The 17,514-nt window shown below is 37.0% G+C and overlaps 1 protein-coding gene across 2 annotated transcripts in view; it reads left to right on the top strand.

The window, feature by feature from the left end:
• mical1 (microtubule associated monooxygenase, calponin and LIM domain containing 1) overlaps positions 1-13,313 on the top strand; it is a 30,781-nt gene extending 17,468 nt beyond the window's left edge. For both annotated transcript variants that reach the window (XM_079849941.1, XM_079849942.1), the window contains exons 15-24: positions 22-102; positions 2,679-2,871; positions 3,656-3,726; positions 5,652-6,399; positions 6,486-6,601; positions 7,741-7,848; positions 8,028-8,121; positions 9,375-9,465; positions 9,859-9,932; positions 11,027-13,313. In XM_079849941.1, the coding sequence (XP_079706067.1) occupies positions 22-102; positions 2,679-2,871; positions 3,656-3,726; positions 5,652-6,399; positions 6,486-6,601; positions 7,741-7,848; positions 8,028-8,121; positions 9,375-9,465; positions 9,859-9,932; positions 11,027-11,163 (1,713 nt within the window). In that variant the 3' untranslated portion in view covers positions 11,164-13,313. The remainder of the gene's footprint in view (positions 1-21; positions 103-2,678; positions 2,872-3,655; positions 3,727-5,651; positions 6,400-6,485; positions 6,602-7,740; positions 7,849-8,027; positions 8,122-9,374; positions 9,466-9,858; positions 9,933-11,026) is intronic.
• The last annotated feature ends 4,201 nt before the right edge of the window (positions 13,314-17,514 follow it).

The following is a 17,514-nucleotide window of genomic DNA, read 5'->3' on the forward strand; positions in this document are numbered from 1 at the left end:
CATGTGACCCGTGTCTCTCAGGACCGACTGGCATCGGAGAAAGGATCAAGAAAGCAAAAGATGAAGGAGAAAGAGGAAGAGAAGGATGTGAAAGAGGAAAAAGTAAGGGTTGAAATATAGTTCTTCATTTAAATGGTGACTTAAGTGTTATTGTGACGCGTTAAACACCTGCTTGGAGTGAAGACCGATCTTCTCTTGTTATTTCTGTGGTTTCTAGCAGTAAATGCAACAAATGATAGATAGAACTGTAGATATAATATGGGTGGCTTGATTACATATAAGCCTTTTAAAGGAACACTCCACCGTTTTTTGAAATATGGCTTATTCACCTTCTTTCCTACATTTAGATAGGTGTGCAAATGCATTTTTGTCTCAGTGCATGGATTGTTTTAGTTTGACAGGGTCGGCGCTAGCTTAGCTTAGCTTAATGAATGGAATCCTTTGTTGCCAGCTAGCATGTCCTGAGTCAAAGTGATCAAAAAAAAAAAAAAAACCCACCTAATTACTTCTTGTGGCCTGCGTATTCACAACGAGTACAAATAGCGATGCAGATTAACACTAGGCGATTTCCTAGGCAGATATTGACTTGGGACTATATTAGGGGGAAGCACAGGTGAAGCACTGCTACTTGGGCGCAGAGATATCACGCAACACATGAAATCCCACAACTTGTGAATACAGGTATAATATGGGTCGATCTATACATGCGTCATGTTTAAAATAATCACTTACTCTGTGGACAGCTGTCCATTTGGTCCATTTGGCGTGGGGCGCTTTTTCCAGTTCACTTTATCACACAGAAAAAAAAAATCGAGTACTGCAGGATGGAACGCCGTGAAATCCTCGGTAGCTGTGACACAACTGCGGGCACGCTCATCTTGATCTGACGCTTTGAGCCTGGTCATCGATGGCAGTAACTTGTCCCACTCGCCACAGCACAGACACTCTATTTCAGTCAGCATAGATTGGCATATTCCCCCACATTCACACCACCAGTTCATGATGGCTCTCATCCTCACGTCCTCAGGCTGTTGAGCGATCGCAACCTCCTCCTCCTGTCGTTCTATTTCCAAAGCACGCAGCTCCTCTTCTGAAAACTCTGGTTCATAGAGGTATGGTTCTGGATCTTGACTGTCTGAGAAGTCACCCTCTTCGTCTTTCACAAAATCAGCCATGTTCATCGCCATTTATGTACTGTAGGAAAAATAGCCAGCCACTATTAACGCCGGTATGTTGACGGAAGTCGTGGGATTTCATGTGTTCCGTGATATCTCTGTTAGAGCTGTAATCGGGCCTTAAAAGTTCGGCCCGAAAAGGCCCGAGCCCGACAGAGTTTGGCCCGAGCCCGACAAGTACATTTTGATTGACAGCTTTTTAAAAGCCCGAACCCGTTTACAGCCCGACTGTCCAAAAGGCTGTCTATCAGCAGTGATAAGAGTGTCGGAGAATAGCGCGGACACGCGCTTCACACCGCGAGCCGGCACACGCACCACTCGGCGGAAAAGGGAGAGAAAGAAAAAAAGAGACTGCGCCGCACGCACACGTGAGCACCTTTGTCTTTCGTAAAAAAGGAGTAATTTATACATTTTTTAACATCATTTATTCATGACTAACGGAGGCTAGAGGCCACTTGGAAGTTGGAACAAAGAAATAAAATAAGTCCTCCAGAGACCAGCCTCCGTTTCACCTCCTCAAGATCCATTTTCACGCTAATCTAAACACATCACCTGACCGCTCATTTACCACGCAACCCGAAGCGCGAGCCCGAGCCCGGCCCGAGCCCGTGTAAAATAATAGAAATTAAGACCGAACCCGACCAAACCCATCGGGTCCCGTCGGGTCCCGTCGGGTTCGGGCAAAGATCTTCAGCTCTAATCTCTGTGCCCATGTAGCAGTGCTTCGCCTGTGCTTCACCCTAATATAGTCCCAAGTCAATATCTGCCTAGGAAATCGCCTAGTGTTAATCTGCATCGCTATTTGTACTCGTTGTGAATGCGCAGGCCACAATTGCATTTTTTTTTTTTTTTTTGATCACTTTTACTTACATGCTAGCTGGCAACAAAGGATTCACCTCATTAAGCTAAGCTAAGTTATCGCCGACCCTGTCAAACTAAAACAATGCATGCACTGAGACAAAAATGCATTTGCTCACCTATCTAAATGTAGGAAAGAAGTTGAATAAGCCCTATTTCAAAAAACGGTGGAGTGTTCCTTTAAATAAAATAAAAAATTCTCTCAGGTCAAAGGATCAAAAATTAAACAGGACTTTGGACAAAAATACCACAGGATTGTGGCCAAAAGTGTCCACTGTAGTGAATTCCTTTTTTAATTGATTTTAATTTTGAATTTTAATTTAAAGATATTAAAATATTATTTAATATACATATATATCTACTTATATGAAATAATTTTATTTAAAACTTGAAACCCCAATTACTAGTAAACGGTAGAGAGCTTAGAACTGTAAAATTTGTTAAAACATGGAGTGTTTATTGTATCTTTTGTGCATTATTTATAGATAATTTAGTATTTGATTTGATTTAAATTAAATTTGAATGAAATAACTTTAAGTATTTGTACACTCACACACACAACTTTGGTTCCATTTGTCACGTCTTTTAATTCATTGCTGTATATTCATTATAAGTGCAGTATCTTAAACCGTTGTTCATTTCCAGTGTGCGGCGCCTGTGGCACCGATGTCCTCATCAGAGACGTGTGGCAGTGAGCTCTGTTATTTCTGCAAGAAGCATCTGTACGTGCTGGAGAGAGGAAGCGCCGAGGGCAAGTTCTTCCATCGCAGTTGTTTCAGCTGTTATCACTGCGGCTCCACCCTGCGGCAGGGCGGATACACTTTCCACTCCGACACGGGTAAGCCCAAAAGACCCTTCATATGACGTAAAGCTTCATATTTTAATTTATTTTATTTTTTATATATATTTTTTTTTATTTATTTGTTGTACTAATTTAATTAAACTGAAACAAGGTAACTAATTGTTACATCATGTGCACGATTTAGTAAAACGAGGGAACGAATTATTATATTGTGTCCACGATTTACTTCAAACGAGGGAACGAATAGTAAAATGTGCTGACATATTAGCAAGTCGTGGGAATGATTTGTTAATTCGTGGCCGCGATATATGCATATTTTTTTCCCACGTGTCATGGGGAAGTTTTGTTTTGTTTAGTTTTATTTTTCGTAGATCAAGGGCTAATACCTATAGTACAATATAGGCCTAACTAAGTTCTGAAAAATAATAAATATTTCAGCATTATTTTTAATTTTTTACATTACGTAATACATTTTATTTTATTATTTATCATGCACTTGTTTCTCATCTGCTGTCATAAGGACTGAAACATCTTGATGTTAAATAAAATATTACATAACCTTTTAAAGCTATTCATAACTCGTACAGTGTGGAACACTGTCTTATTAGATTATGGCTATTACAACACATGTAAATTACAGTCAACCTCCAGTTTCACCTATGGTCCATGATTCTTACATGATCCTGCTTTCCCAACAAGAAAAGTGGAGCTTGTTCAATAATTCACTGCTCGTTTGAAAAAACTGCATGTGCATCCATGTTACAGCCCTCCATATTTACTGCTGCTCCTGAGCATGTTGTTGAATTTGATTTGTCTTCAGGGAGATTCTACTGTGAGCAGCACTCAGTGGCTGAGGAAGAGGAGGGTGATGAAGGTCACAGAGGCTCACAGGTATGAATCACATCAGAGCTAATGAGACGCTTGATTGCCTCCTATTTACCGTCGGATCTCTTGTGTGAGGATACTGGGAACGTTAATTATTTTTAGTGTCGATATTGCACTGAGAGTGTGGGTAGCGTAATAACTTTCATTAGCAAGTCATTGTTCTGTAGTTCATGTACACAGAAATATATATGAAATGTGATCTATTTGGACATGATCCCATAGGAATACCATGGGAATATAGGATTGTAACACTATTTTCACATTTTCTGAAGAAAATCTAAGAGGACCTTGGCAAAACTCTAGGTGACTATGGAGTTGCTCGAGTGCTTTCTGTGGTTGTGGGTAGTTTTTTTTTACGGTCTTGATAGACCGATGGTCTTTTCTTCACTGAGATATATTCAGCCATTTTGTTATGACGAGATGTAATGTGGGTCAGCTGCTGCGTCAGGGAAAACATTTCCTTTCCTCTCTTGCTCTCGAGTAAAATAGTGTTTTACGGTGAGTGTATGTGTGTGTGTGAAGAGAAATTCTGTGTAAAGCAGTGCTTGTGGTATTGGATTCCTAGTGGTTGGTCATAAGAATCCTCAGAGCTGATGCAGTTTTCTGTGAGCTGATGATATTTTTTTGCAGTCATTTTTGTGTTGGCAACTTATTAGGTAACTGTTAGGTAACTTAACAGTTACCTAATCTGATGACACTACTGCTTATTTTAAACAATCATAATACAAGTACCCAAATGAAGATGAGAGTGCTTAGCCGACATGTGTAACATGCATCCTTGTATTAAGGTCCCATTTAGTGTTGGTTGGGGAATTTTCGTCAAAATAAGAGTAAGGAATCTGTGATCAGGAATTTTGCACTGGGTTCAACTTATGTGTGAGTTGTGCTTCATATATCATTACACTATTGACCATAGACAATGGACATTTTTGCCTGTGAAGTTTTGCTAATGTGACTGTACCTTGACTGTGATGGTAACAAACTTCAGTATTCAATGAGGTGAAGTTATCTTAAAATGTTATTATTTAGGTAGTTTGCTTATTATTCATGTTGGCTGTTTAGCTATTGAGATTGGACAGTTTAACACATTCCTCTGATTCTGAAACCTTAACAGTTTCATGAACAAATCGATTCTTTTAGTATTTTTAAAGTAATACATATTTGGAAAAAAATTAATTTAGTTTCATTTGCAAATGATATAATAGTTACCAAGTAAATTTAAAACGACACAAGGTGTGTTTACATGGACTTTTTAATGACTTTCCAATTCTCATTAGCCTTTAGTATTTTTAGCAGTTGATCTGATACAGTTAAAAATATTAACAAAACTCATAATGTTAATTTTTAACATGCCATATGACCTAGTCAGTAACTGAACTGATTCAACTCTCACAGTTAGCTGGATGTGTTTGATTCTTTCAGAATCGTACTACACTGATCACGTTGTTATTTTTGATAGATGCTCTTCAATATGCTCAACCATGACCATTCTTGACCTGAAATCTAAAATTAACCATAGAAGAAGACACTGATTCAAAAATATGAAGCGCAGCGCAGCTGTTTTCAACATTCATTATACAAAGTGTTTCTTGAGCAGCAAATCAGCATATTAGAATGATTTCTGAAGAGTCATGTAACACTGAAGACTGGAGTAATGATGCTGAAAATTCAGCTTTGCATCACAGGAATACATTACATTTTACAATATATTAAAATAGAAAACAGTTATTTTAAATTGTAATAATATTTCACAATATTACTGTTTTTACTGTATTTTTGATTAAATAAATGCAGCAGTGGTGAGCAGAAGAGACTTCTTTCAAAAAGTAGTAAGGATGGATGGATGGATGGACTAACATTTGTGTTCACGAACACAGAATATATCTCTGGCCAAAAACATCACAATAATGTCATGTTTTTCTGTTTTCTAGAATCATGTTGAGAATAGTCATAATGAAGAGGATGATAAGGAAAAGACACAAAATGGTGAAACTGTAGAGATGGCATCGCCTCCTCCACATGTCTCTGTAAAACGGAAGGGCTCATATAAGATATCTGTTGACCCTGACTTCGAAGAATCGAATGAGTGCCCTACTCCCACAGAGCAAGATGACTATCTGTCACCTGACCTTAAGGAATCTCATGAACCACACAAACCCTCAGAGCTCAATCCAGAGAGCACAGGCATTGAGAGCAGCCCGTCAGTTCCAGTGCCGGCCCCGCGAAGTTCCAGAGCTTCGCTGTACCCTCCGCTCCCTAAACCTCGCACTGTCCATAACGTGGTGCCAGAACCCTCAAATATCCCAGAGGAACCTGAGGAAACGCCTGGCTCCAAACCCAAACCGTCCCTGCGCAAACTTCAGCTGAGCGAAGAGGAAAAAGCTGACCTTCTCAGCCAGGATTCGGACTCTGAGACACCCGCCTCATCCTCTGCAGCCTCCACCTCCTCTTCCTCCAAGCAGCATGAAGGAGTCGAGGAGGAGGGATACTGGAGCGGAGGCATCGCTACACGGAAGAGCTTGCAGAACCAGCTTAACCGTCGCTGCGTGAGAAGGAGGAGCGAACCTCCGCCCACCATCCAATCGCAGCACGGAAAGACGCGCTCCAAGTTTTCCCCATGGAATCTGTCTTCACCACGGCTACAGCAGCGCTTCAGCGTCCATCGAGTCGGACCTTCAGGTTGGAAGCCCAATATTTTTGTACTTCTTTCTAAACGGCTTTAGGTTAAACTTAGTAGCTGATTTTGGTATGAATTCCCTCATCAGAACAAACTCAACCAGACCATTATGTATCAGAAGATGATAATGAAGAAGGTGTGGACGATGACGAAGAAGAGGACGAAGAGGATCTTCAAGAAGAAGACCATTTTTTGGATTGCAAGGTGGGAAAATGTTTAAATTAGTTTCATTCTGAGACTTAGTCCATAACTTATTTAGTCAGAAGACCAAATTTCCATCCATACCAACCAGATTTTATAAACATAATTTTCAAACAGATAGGAATATACAGTTATTGTTTTGATAATGCTTGATTGTGATGTCCCAAAACAAAACTTGGATGCCATTTCATCAACAATGGCTGCATGATTATATATAATTTTTGTTTTGTTTTGTGATTTGCAACTAGCTTGTTTGTGAAGCTGCACAATTTGGCCAAAAAATGTGTGATTATATTAACATTACTATAATAATAATTATTATTATTATAAAATGTAAGTATTAAAAAATAAGTATTCTATATTAATATGACTATAAAACTAGTAATTATTAATAATTACAAATATTTAGAAAAATAAGTATTATTATTGTACGGAGCCCCTGAGGGGACCTTTGCAAAAAAATAAAATAATACGGACTATCGCGTCCGCACGAGAAACTATCGCGTATTTGTCTTATTATAGGGAGTTTGCATTTGAGATTGTTTGTGGACTGTGCTTTACTGTAAGAAAAAAAGCATGAATATCACATAAATGAATATCAGGTCCCACATCATGGATTACATAATCAGAGAGTAGCCTATTTCTTTTCGTTTTGATTGTTTCGTTTAAAGACATTCCAAACTTTCTTCAGTTGTATTTCTCATGTATGTGAGGCACACACTGAGTTTTGGTTAATTTATGATGAGATGCGCTCCAGTTCACGTGCAATGCAAGTGACCGCGGCGCGCCTCCATGATTATATTGTCTGCTATATATTTGCTTCTCATTTATTAAATACAGGCAATTGCTTGATGAAAAATTGATTAAAATTAAGATACAATTTATACAAAACGAAATTCACTTTAAACAAAGGCTTTCTACAAAACAAAACTTAATGAAGATATAATAAATACAAAAATAAATTATACTGTACAGCTGTAAAATTACTAATATGTATGTCTTAATTTCTTCATTTTCATATAATTAAGCTTTTATTTTGGCAGAATATCACTGAATCATGATCATGAGATCATGTTTTCTGGTGGACTGATTCAATTCTCCCAAGATATTGTTGACTGTAGGTTTGTGTTGTATGTGTTCAGGGAGGCGATTATGAGATTTCTGAGTCAGACAAACGGGACCTAAAGAGGATGAAAACTCTGGAGCGGAAAGCTAAAATGAGCGAAATCCAGCGCTTCCACAAAGCTGGGGTGAGATACAATATAAAGCTCAAAGCTGTGTAGATTGTTTCCCATAATGGCTAAAAACAAAAAAACACATGCCACTTAAAAGAAAAATCAGCATCAATTTATATCGAGATGAAAAATAGAGTGATCTGAATTTCATTCTCATTTGGTCTGATACCGTTCTGGTTGTGACGCCCACACAGACGATTCAGAGACGGCTGGATGAGATAGAAGTGACCTTTAAAGAACTTGAAGAGAAAGGAGTGGAGCTGGAGAGAGTTTTGAGAGGAGAGGCTGGTATGACATCTCATCCATCTACATGCACCACTAATGATTTCACTTCGTCACATTATACAGCAGTCAGAATGTGTGTGTGCTAAAACTCTCGCTGAAACCCAGTGAACTTGTTAACCCCATACTTGCACGTCACCAAGACGTACCAAGATTATTTTGTTTTCAGAGTTACAATAAGAGTTACATTTACTGTGTAATATAGCCAGGCATTTCGATTCACAAGCTTTCGATTAAATTTTGATTCAGTATCACTTCATTTGGATATGTATTTCAGATACAGTACAGTCCATTTTTATCAAGGAAAAACTAATGTTGTAAACTTTTCAGTTGGTACAATTAACAACTGATTTGTATTCAAACATTTACATTGCACATAAGGCAGTTTTTATAATAATAACATTTGGACAATAATATTAACTCTTTAATGACATAAATTTCTGGTCCACTGTTGTTGTTTTTTTATTTATTTAAACGTTGGCTCAGGTTGTCATAAAATAGTTTTCATGCTGAATTTATTCAAACATATACTAAATATTGAAGAACAGATTAAGCAAAAGTATAATGAATCTGTAATATAGTGAATACTGTATATATTTAACAAAATGATCCTCTCTTCAGTTTTCTTGCTAACTATTTAGTTATGGTAATTGAATGGCTTTTTTGAGGCAAATGTAACGTTACGTGACGTTGTTTGTTATAAAAATGGACAGAATTTGAAAACTAAGACTTTGTTTCAGATAAAAAATCATTGCGAATTATTGGCTCTACAAAAAATGTTTAGTGAAATTTTGGGTTGACTAAAATATCGATTCTTTGGATTTTAAGAATCTATTATCGGCTCATCAAAATGAGTATGGATTAAAATTGAGAAATCAACCCAGCACTACTGTCTTAACATTAGGACAATTCAGCAGATGATTTATTAACATATAAGAGTTTCAATGAACGTGAATTTTTTTTTTTTTTTTATCAGATGTTTATATGCAAATACGTAACTTAAAGCTTTAATTTATGTTTCTCATTATGCAAATGATAAAATGCTTGAAATAATTTTTTTTGCATATACATTCCTTTAAATTATATTACTTTGAATTTTTTTGCCCTGCATACAACTCCTTGAATACTGTTTTAAAAGCATCCCAGGATGCACTGTAAGCTGATTAAGAGAAGCAAATGGGTAACATAGTGTGGCAACGACTGAGGATAAGGAGATCTTGAAGGTGTCGTAACCTCCTGTGTGGATGTTTGTGTTTTAGTGTCAGGTGACCCTGAAACGATTGACCAGTGGATTAATCTGGTCCAGGAGAAGAACAATCTACTCTCAGAGGAGTCTGATCTCATGGTGGCGTAAGTCTGATCACTGTTACCCTCAAAAATAGGCACAAGTTGGGTTGAATTAATAAACATATTGGTTGTTTAACCAAGTGGTAATATCAGCATTAATACAATGCACATTTAAGGAGCTCAATAGCAGTTATTGCTCAAAGTGCATCATTTATTTTTGCATGTGTAAAGGAAAACCTCACTGAAAGCCAGCTCAGTCTCGTTGCCCTTGGAAACCTCTCTTCTGCATGTCTTTGAGCACTAATGCTTAAGATGAATGCTCAGAGTGGCCTCATTTATTTAACCCACCGCTTTGCATCTATTTATCATGGATTGGCTCTGTGTTAGAAACTAAATTACAGGCTGTGCTAACAGCAGCATCGTATATTTGTGTGATTCTGGTTTCGTTTTTCAAAGGTCTCGACAGCTGGAGCTGGAAGACAAACAGAGCATGTTAGAGATGGAGCTACGGCGATACATGGAAATGGATGGTGGGAAATTAAAGATAATTCTGTTCAAACTAGTTTGATTCTATTTCAGTTTGTAAATGGTCGCTAATATACCATGTTCAGTACATGTAATTATATAATCATTATATTCTCTTTATGTAATATTCATTTAAATAGTCCTGTGTTCTTCTGACAAATGAATTTGGATTTAATTACAAAAAGTCCATCTGTCAGTTAATATGAAGCCATAAAAGCTTCATGCGTAATAATAAAAACAATATATATATTATTATAATCTTGCTGTTAGTGCGCATGCTCCAATGCAGAGCAAATGCAAGACAAAAATAAAATTGTTTTATTGTATTTAATTATTTAATATTAAATAATTCTAATTAATTTAAATAATTGAATAATAAATTAGAATTCAATTATTGTTCATATTGAAATACAGTTTTACTTGTCATTATATTCTCTTTATATAATAGTCAATTTAATAGTACTGTGGAATGAATTACAAATAGTCCACCTGTCAATTATTTGTAAGTCATAAAAGCTTAATGTATTAAAAATATTTTTTAATAGAGTTTATTGTATTAAATTATGCAATATGAAATATTTTAATTATTATAATATTTCTAAATATTTAAATCATTTGAATTAATATTATTATTATTATTATTATTATTATTGAAATAGTAACATTTCTAAGTTAGTATTAATATGATTAAAATTTTTAATTCTAAAGGTCTATTCACACCAAGGATGATAAATATAACGATAAAGATATAGTTCTAAAAATCTTTGTAAAAATAAAAGAATAGCAGATTCCACACCTCAACTTTAACGATAACGGCACAGAGGAACAATATCGTTGGGATCAGAATTTTTTTCCAGATGATGACCGATAAAAACATTGACAGCCAATCAGAATCCATCCAGCTTTAAAGAGCATTTAAAGCGGCAGACGACAAAAGTGCAGCGTGCGCTTAGATTAATCAGAACGATATTGTCCACTGGTGCGGCCACTAATATAGTTATAGTTATCGTTCTTGGTGTGAACAGGCCTTGATTTGTTTTTATTTATGTAAACGTCTGCACACATTTATTAAGATGTTGCTATGTTGTTGTGCGTGTAGAAACTGAGAAGACCCCTGAGCAGCGAGCACAGGAGGAGCGGATCCTGCAGGAGATGCTGGACGTGGTGGACATGAGGGATTCACTGGTGGCCTTCCTGGAGGAGAAGAGGTTGAAGGAAGTCAATGACGAACTGTAGTTCTGTAGGCAGCCCAGGTCTGATCTGGGACTAAAAAACCACAAAACACATGCCACAACACCCTAAGGGAGTAGTTCACCATTAAGTTCATCATTTACTCATCCTCATGCTGTTTTAAACCTGTGACTTTCTGCCTTCTGTGGAAAACAAAAGACAATTTTTTGCACAATCTTCTATTTTCCATACAATGAAATTAAATGGTATTTAAAGGGTTAGTTCACCCAAAAATGAAAATTCTGTCATTAATTACTCACCATTATTTAGTTCCAAACCCGTAAGACTTTCGTTCATCTTCAGAACACAAATGAAGATCTTTTTGATGAAATCTGAGAGCTTTCTGTCCCTCCATTGACAGATGCGCAACTACCACTTTGAGCTCGTCGAAAAGTTCATAAAGAGATCGTAAAACTAATCCATATGAATTCATGTATCTTTTGAGAAATTTGGACTCAACCGTTTAATTCATATGGATTAGTTTTATGATCTCTTTATGAACTTTTTGAAGCGTCAAAGTGGTAGTCGTGTAGCTGTCAATGGAGGGACAGAAAGCTCTCAGATTTCGACGAGCTTCGTTTGTGTTTAAAGGATGAACAAAAGTCTTACGTGTTTGGAACGACATGAGGGAGTAAATGATGACAGAATTTTCATTTTTAGGTGAGCTGTCCCTTTAAATCCAGTTTTATTACGTTTTTAAGAGAAAGAATTTCATCTTTCAGATTTTGAATGTTAAATGTCATTGTTGCCAAACATTAATGCTTCTCATGTGCCTCGTAACCAGTTTTTCAGTGCTCAAAATTTTAATATGCATATCTTCAGATTAAACATATGAGATTTTAGCGTTACAGTGGAGAGGAAGATTTTCAGTGAACAACGACTTTCATTTCAGTATGTTTCAACACAAAGCTACTCATTTAGACAACAGTATGGTGCTTTTCGTCATTTTTTTAGGCCTTTACAGCTGTGTGAACATCCTGCACCCACATCTCTCGTGTGCTCGACGAAAAAAAGAAAAGACATGAGGGTGAATAAATGATGCCAGAATATTTACTTTTGTGTGAACTGTCTCTATTGATTCACTGATATTGCATATTTTAAAAAAAAAACAATGACTCGACATTGCACCACTTTGTGCAAAAACTCTGCTCTTGAAAACCAAAGAGTTAAACACATCTGTGCACACAGTCACTATGGTCTTGCTCCAAAATAAATGTGCTTTCTAACAGATATATAAACTCTGAAGACTGTGCCAAATGTTGTGAAACTGCTCATCCGTCCCAGACGTCACAGCCCGGACATGGCCTTTCCCGAGACCAACGGCGGTCACGATACAAACTCAAATACACGGACTATAGAATTTGCTGGGTCAGATGTATGCACACACTTGTGCAATTATATTGCATCTCGCACTTTTATAAAAGTCTATCAAGGTCATGTATGTTCTAAATATCAAGAGATTATATAAAAGGTATTTACACATTAATGCTGTTGTATTTGGCAGAACCTGATGCCAATATCATGTCTTAAACAGCACTTGCATTGTATTATTATGAATATATTATGGCTTTGCAACATTAAGAGATTCAATATCACAATGGGCTTTTGTGCAGTGTATTGTTTTGTTTTTCTTGTAAGTGATTGTATTTCTCTTCACACATTATTATTATTATTATTATAATTACTCATTGATTTGATATTTTCTGCATGATCATGGTTTTGACTCTCAGGGGAACATCTGCCTGGCCCGGTTTCCATTTATATATTTCTACTTATGTATATTTGCGAAGTGTTTACACGGTATATCATACTCGTTCATGAATTCATTTTAGGGAGGCACAAAGGAAGTTGAGTGAAATTTAACAAGTCTGTTTGTTCCTTTGCTGTATGAAATTCCCACGGAGAATTATTACTTGGAACATTTATGTGTTTGATAAATTGGTTTTCATTTTTGAGGCTCTGTGAATAATTAGTGCCATTAATTCTTGTCAGAGAGGAAATTTGTGGTAGTGTGTTGGGAACAGTGGTGTAATTCTTGCTGTTTGCTTTTGTTCCCTGTATCTCTTTTCTTTAAACATGTTCACATACACAGCAGTGGTTTCTTTTCTATGGGGACAGTAATTCACTTAATATGCTAATAAAATATCTAGCACTTTTATGTTTTTCCTCTCGGTTGGGTTTCAGTGCTTTGAAAACGGCCTTGATTTCTTCATGCACATCAGAAACCGATTTTGAGCATTGACGTCATGGCTGCTTTGGCAAGGACGTGTTATTCGACAGGTATTTTAAAATGTGTGTGAAACAGTATGTACTTACATTTATCATGTTTGAAACATGACCTTGACATACATACACTATACTATACTGCAGAAATAGTTAGGGTAGGATGGTAGTATGCTGTTCTCCACATATCCTTTGTCTGTTAATAAGTCCTTATGAAATCTTTGCAGAAATGGAGTAACCACATTCCTGTCACATAAAATGACATTTTCTCTCATTGCTTTTTTGCTCTGAACTTTGTTTTGCGTTGTGTTGCGTTTTTTTTAAAAGGTCCACCATCACCACTAGAGGGCCTCCTTCATCAGTTTACAAGGAGCAACAGGATGCACAAGGATCATGACAAGGTGTGATTTAGGTTCTATCTATTCTATTACTGATGTGAGTACTGAGTACACAAAATATTATATTATATAATATTGTTTATGAAGTCAGTATACGTGTTAATCACAAAATTCCCTTTTTATACACTAAATATTTAACTAGGCCTATTTATTTTGTATAATTAATGTTCTGTGTATTATTTTATCATTTATTTAATTCTATTTAACTAGGCCTATTTATTTATTTTGTATAATTAATGTTCTGTGTATTATTTTATCATTTATTTACTGTTATATTTGAATTTATTTATATTTTATCAATATATTATTTATACTCATTTGTGTATTTATTAATTATTTATACTCATTTATAAACAACGCAAAAAAAAAATTTATTTCTCGCATTAAGATAAAAAAATAAAGACTCAGAATATGTGGAATATAGTGCTTGAGTTGTATGGATTATGTTTATGGTGCTTTAATGTCATTTTTTGAAACTTGGCAGCCCCAGTCCTACAGTTTTATGTTATGGAAAATAGTTTCTTCAAATTATTTTGTGTTCCACAGATGATAGAAAGTCACTGGAATAACATGAAGGTTAGTAAATGATATAATTGAATTGTGTGTGTGTGGTCACAAGTTAAGGTTACAAGTCGGACTCTCTAATTGCAATACATTTAAGATATCTTCTTGCATGCAGGACACTTTCAGGACCTAAAAAATGGCATTCTCACCGAAAGACCATCAACCTTTGCAGCAGATCTAGGATCAGTTGACTTCAGATATTTGATGGTAACTGGATCAGGACACTGGTCCTAGAGCTGCACACACTGCAGGTTAATCCAAACACCTCAATTTGCTTAGGATCAATTTGATGAGTTCCACATGGATGGGTCATATAGGGTGATGTGGGTGTTGTAAACATACTGAATTATGCCTAGGTCAGATGCACGCTTCTTCTTGGCAGATGCAGAAACCTCTAATGAAATGCCATCATACATCAGTGCAGAGCCATCTGTGCGCTCCTCCATCAAGAGCTCTACTGAAGCACAACAGATGCTCATTTGATTTGATGAGTATGTGCCTGTTCCTCAATCATGGCCTTTTTAATCACTGATACTTTTTAAATTACATTTGCCGTTACTCCTCTAGAGAATCAATTTGATTTGAGAGGGACAGAGAGAGAGAAAATTGTTTATAAAATTGCCCATTTGTACACAAGCTAGCATTTAACAATGAGGGTTTTTCTTCTCCCTCAATAGTTCATATTTGTTTTTAGCATATTTCTTTTCTTAGCAATATTTTGCTATTATAATTGATGACGATAATGCAAATACAGCGAGGAAAAAAAATTATTCATAAAATGGTAAAATAATTATAGATAGATATCAGTGAAATCAAATCAGGTGATAAAGTATTACAATTATACACATTTATAAAATTTAGAATGCATTAATCACAAAATAAGCCATCATATGACTTGCAAATATAGTTAAAGTCGGATGGACAACTGTTATCTCCTTTTTTTTCTGGTAAGCTTTTGTTGTATGGAAAAGAACATAAATCCTGCCTAATATCTTCTTTTGTTTTCCACATAAGAAAGTTAGTCTTACTGGTTTGGAACGATATATGACAGTAAATGACAGAATTGTAATTTTTTACCAAGATTTCATTATTTTTCTCTCCCTTAGTCCCTTTTTATCCTGTTATTGGTTACTTTATCATCATCGTCATGTGTCCTGTTACTTTCTCTCTTCCTCTATTACTCTCTGACACCTTTCATTTCACCAAACACAATCTGAGTTACATAAGACATCATTGGTCATGAACGCTTTCCAGTGACATCACTGTCAGATTATGGCTTTAGATTAGAGCTGCTTTTTACTGTCCAGCCGAAGCACAGTAGAGGTTTGTCTGCAATAATCAGATTTGATTTAGAGTTGTGTAAACTTGCTTTAAGGATATTACATTTTACCATAGGAAAAAAGTGTCAGAGGATTGATGGTAACACTTTAGGTTCACATTCATTAACATGAAATAATAATGAGCAATACATATTTTTACAGCATTTATTAATCGTATTAATCTGTTAATGTTAGATAATAAAAATACAATTCATTTTTAATGTTAGTTCACAGTGCATTAATTAATAATAACTTTTTATTTTAAAATGTATTAATAAATGTTGAAATTAAAGCTGCAGTCCGTAACATTTTTTGTTCAAAATAAACTAACTGTATATAATAAGCAAGTATATCATGAATCCATTTTCCAATCAGTGTTTTTGTCTTATCCTGAGTCACTATGGTACATCTATAATGAGTAATGTTTATATTCAGACTATTTTAGACTGGTTCGGGTTGTACCACTGCGGAGTAGCCCAGTACCTGCGTGAGTCATAGACATAAACAGAGAAAGTAGCTCCGGCTTCAGTGTTCTTCCGCAAGACGCATGCCGTTCTGTTTAGTGAGCGCCAAAAGTTACGGACTGCAGCTTTAACATTAAAGTTGCAGTAAGTGATTTCTGAGAGAAGCTGTTGAAAGTGGATCGGACCGAGCTGCACAACACACTTGTAGCCAATCAGCAGTAGCCACTCATGGTGTGGGAGGAGAGAGAGTGGGCCAATCAGCAGTAGGGGGCGTTTCCACTCATGATGGGGGAGGGGAGAGAGTGGGCCAATCAGCAGGTGGGGTGCGTTTCCACTCATGATGTGGGAGGAGATAGAGTGGGCCAATAAGCAGTAGGGGGCGTTGCCACTCATGGTGTGGGAGGAGAGAGAGTGGGCCAATCAGTATTAGGGGGCATTGCCACTCATGATGTGAGAGGAGAGAGAGGGCCAATCAGCAGTAGGGGGCGTGTCCACTCATGATGTGGGAGGAGAGAGAGTAGGCCAATCAGCAGTAGGGGGTGTGTCCACTCATGATCTGGGAGGAGAGAGTGGACCAATCAGCAGTAGGGGGCGTGTCCACTCATGATGGGGGAGGAGAGAGTGGGCCAATCAGCAGTAGGGAGCGTGTCCACTCACGATATGGGAGGAGACCGAGGGCCAATCAGCATTAGGGGGCGTGTCCACTCATGATGGGGGAGGAGAGAGAGTGGGCCAATCAGCAGTAGGGAGCGTGTCCACTCATGATATGGGAGGAGAGAGAAGGCCAATCAGCAGTAGGGGGCGTTTCCACTCATGATGTGGGAGGAGAGAGAGTAGGCCAATCAGCATTAGGGGGCGTTTCCACTCATGATGTGGGAGGAGAGAGAGTGGGCCAATCAGCATTAGGGGGCCAGCACTGGAGAGACCTGAGCGGGAAGACCTGAAAATGGACGCAGAGGTTGCGTTGTTTTTGCTCCATATGCGAGTAAAATTGGTTTTTTTGTACCGAGATGTGTAATGTTAGCTATAGTAACAGGACGGTTGTGAGTGTCATTGTTTTTCTGTTGCTGCTGTGCTTCTGGTGACTAACAACCAACTCTTGCTTATATTTATTCTATACTGTATGCTCATTTTTTGTTCTGTATACTGTATGACAACCCATCATGGATAATCCCCTATTAGCATCACACATAATGGAATTTAGAACCGTTTCAGATGGTTAAATTTGTCCCTTCAGACGACTCAACCTACCCCTGTCCTGAGGCTTCAAAGAACAATGATTGTGATTTATTAATTATTAGTTTTTATTTAAAGCCTCTTTTGATGCCATCTAGTGCCATCTTGTATACCTGATTTCATGGTCAGTGTCATTTCCTGATAAAAGTAATT

The sequence above is a fragment of the Squalius cephalus genome, assembly GCF_949319135.1.
Source record: "Squalius cephalus genome assembly, chromosome: 18".
Lineage (NCBI taxonomy): Eukaryota > Metazoa > Chordata > Actinopteri > Cypriniformes > Leuciscidae > Squalius > Squalius cephalus.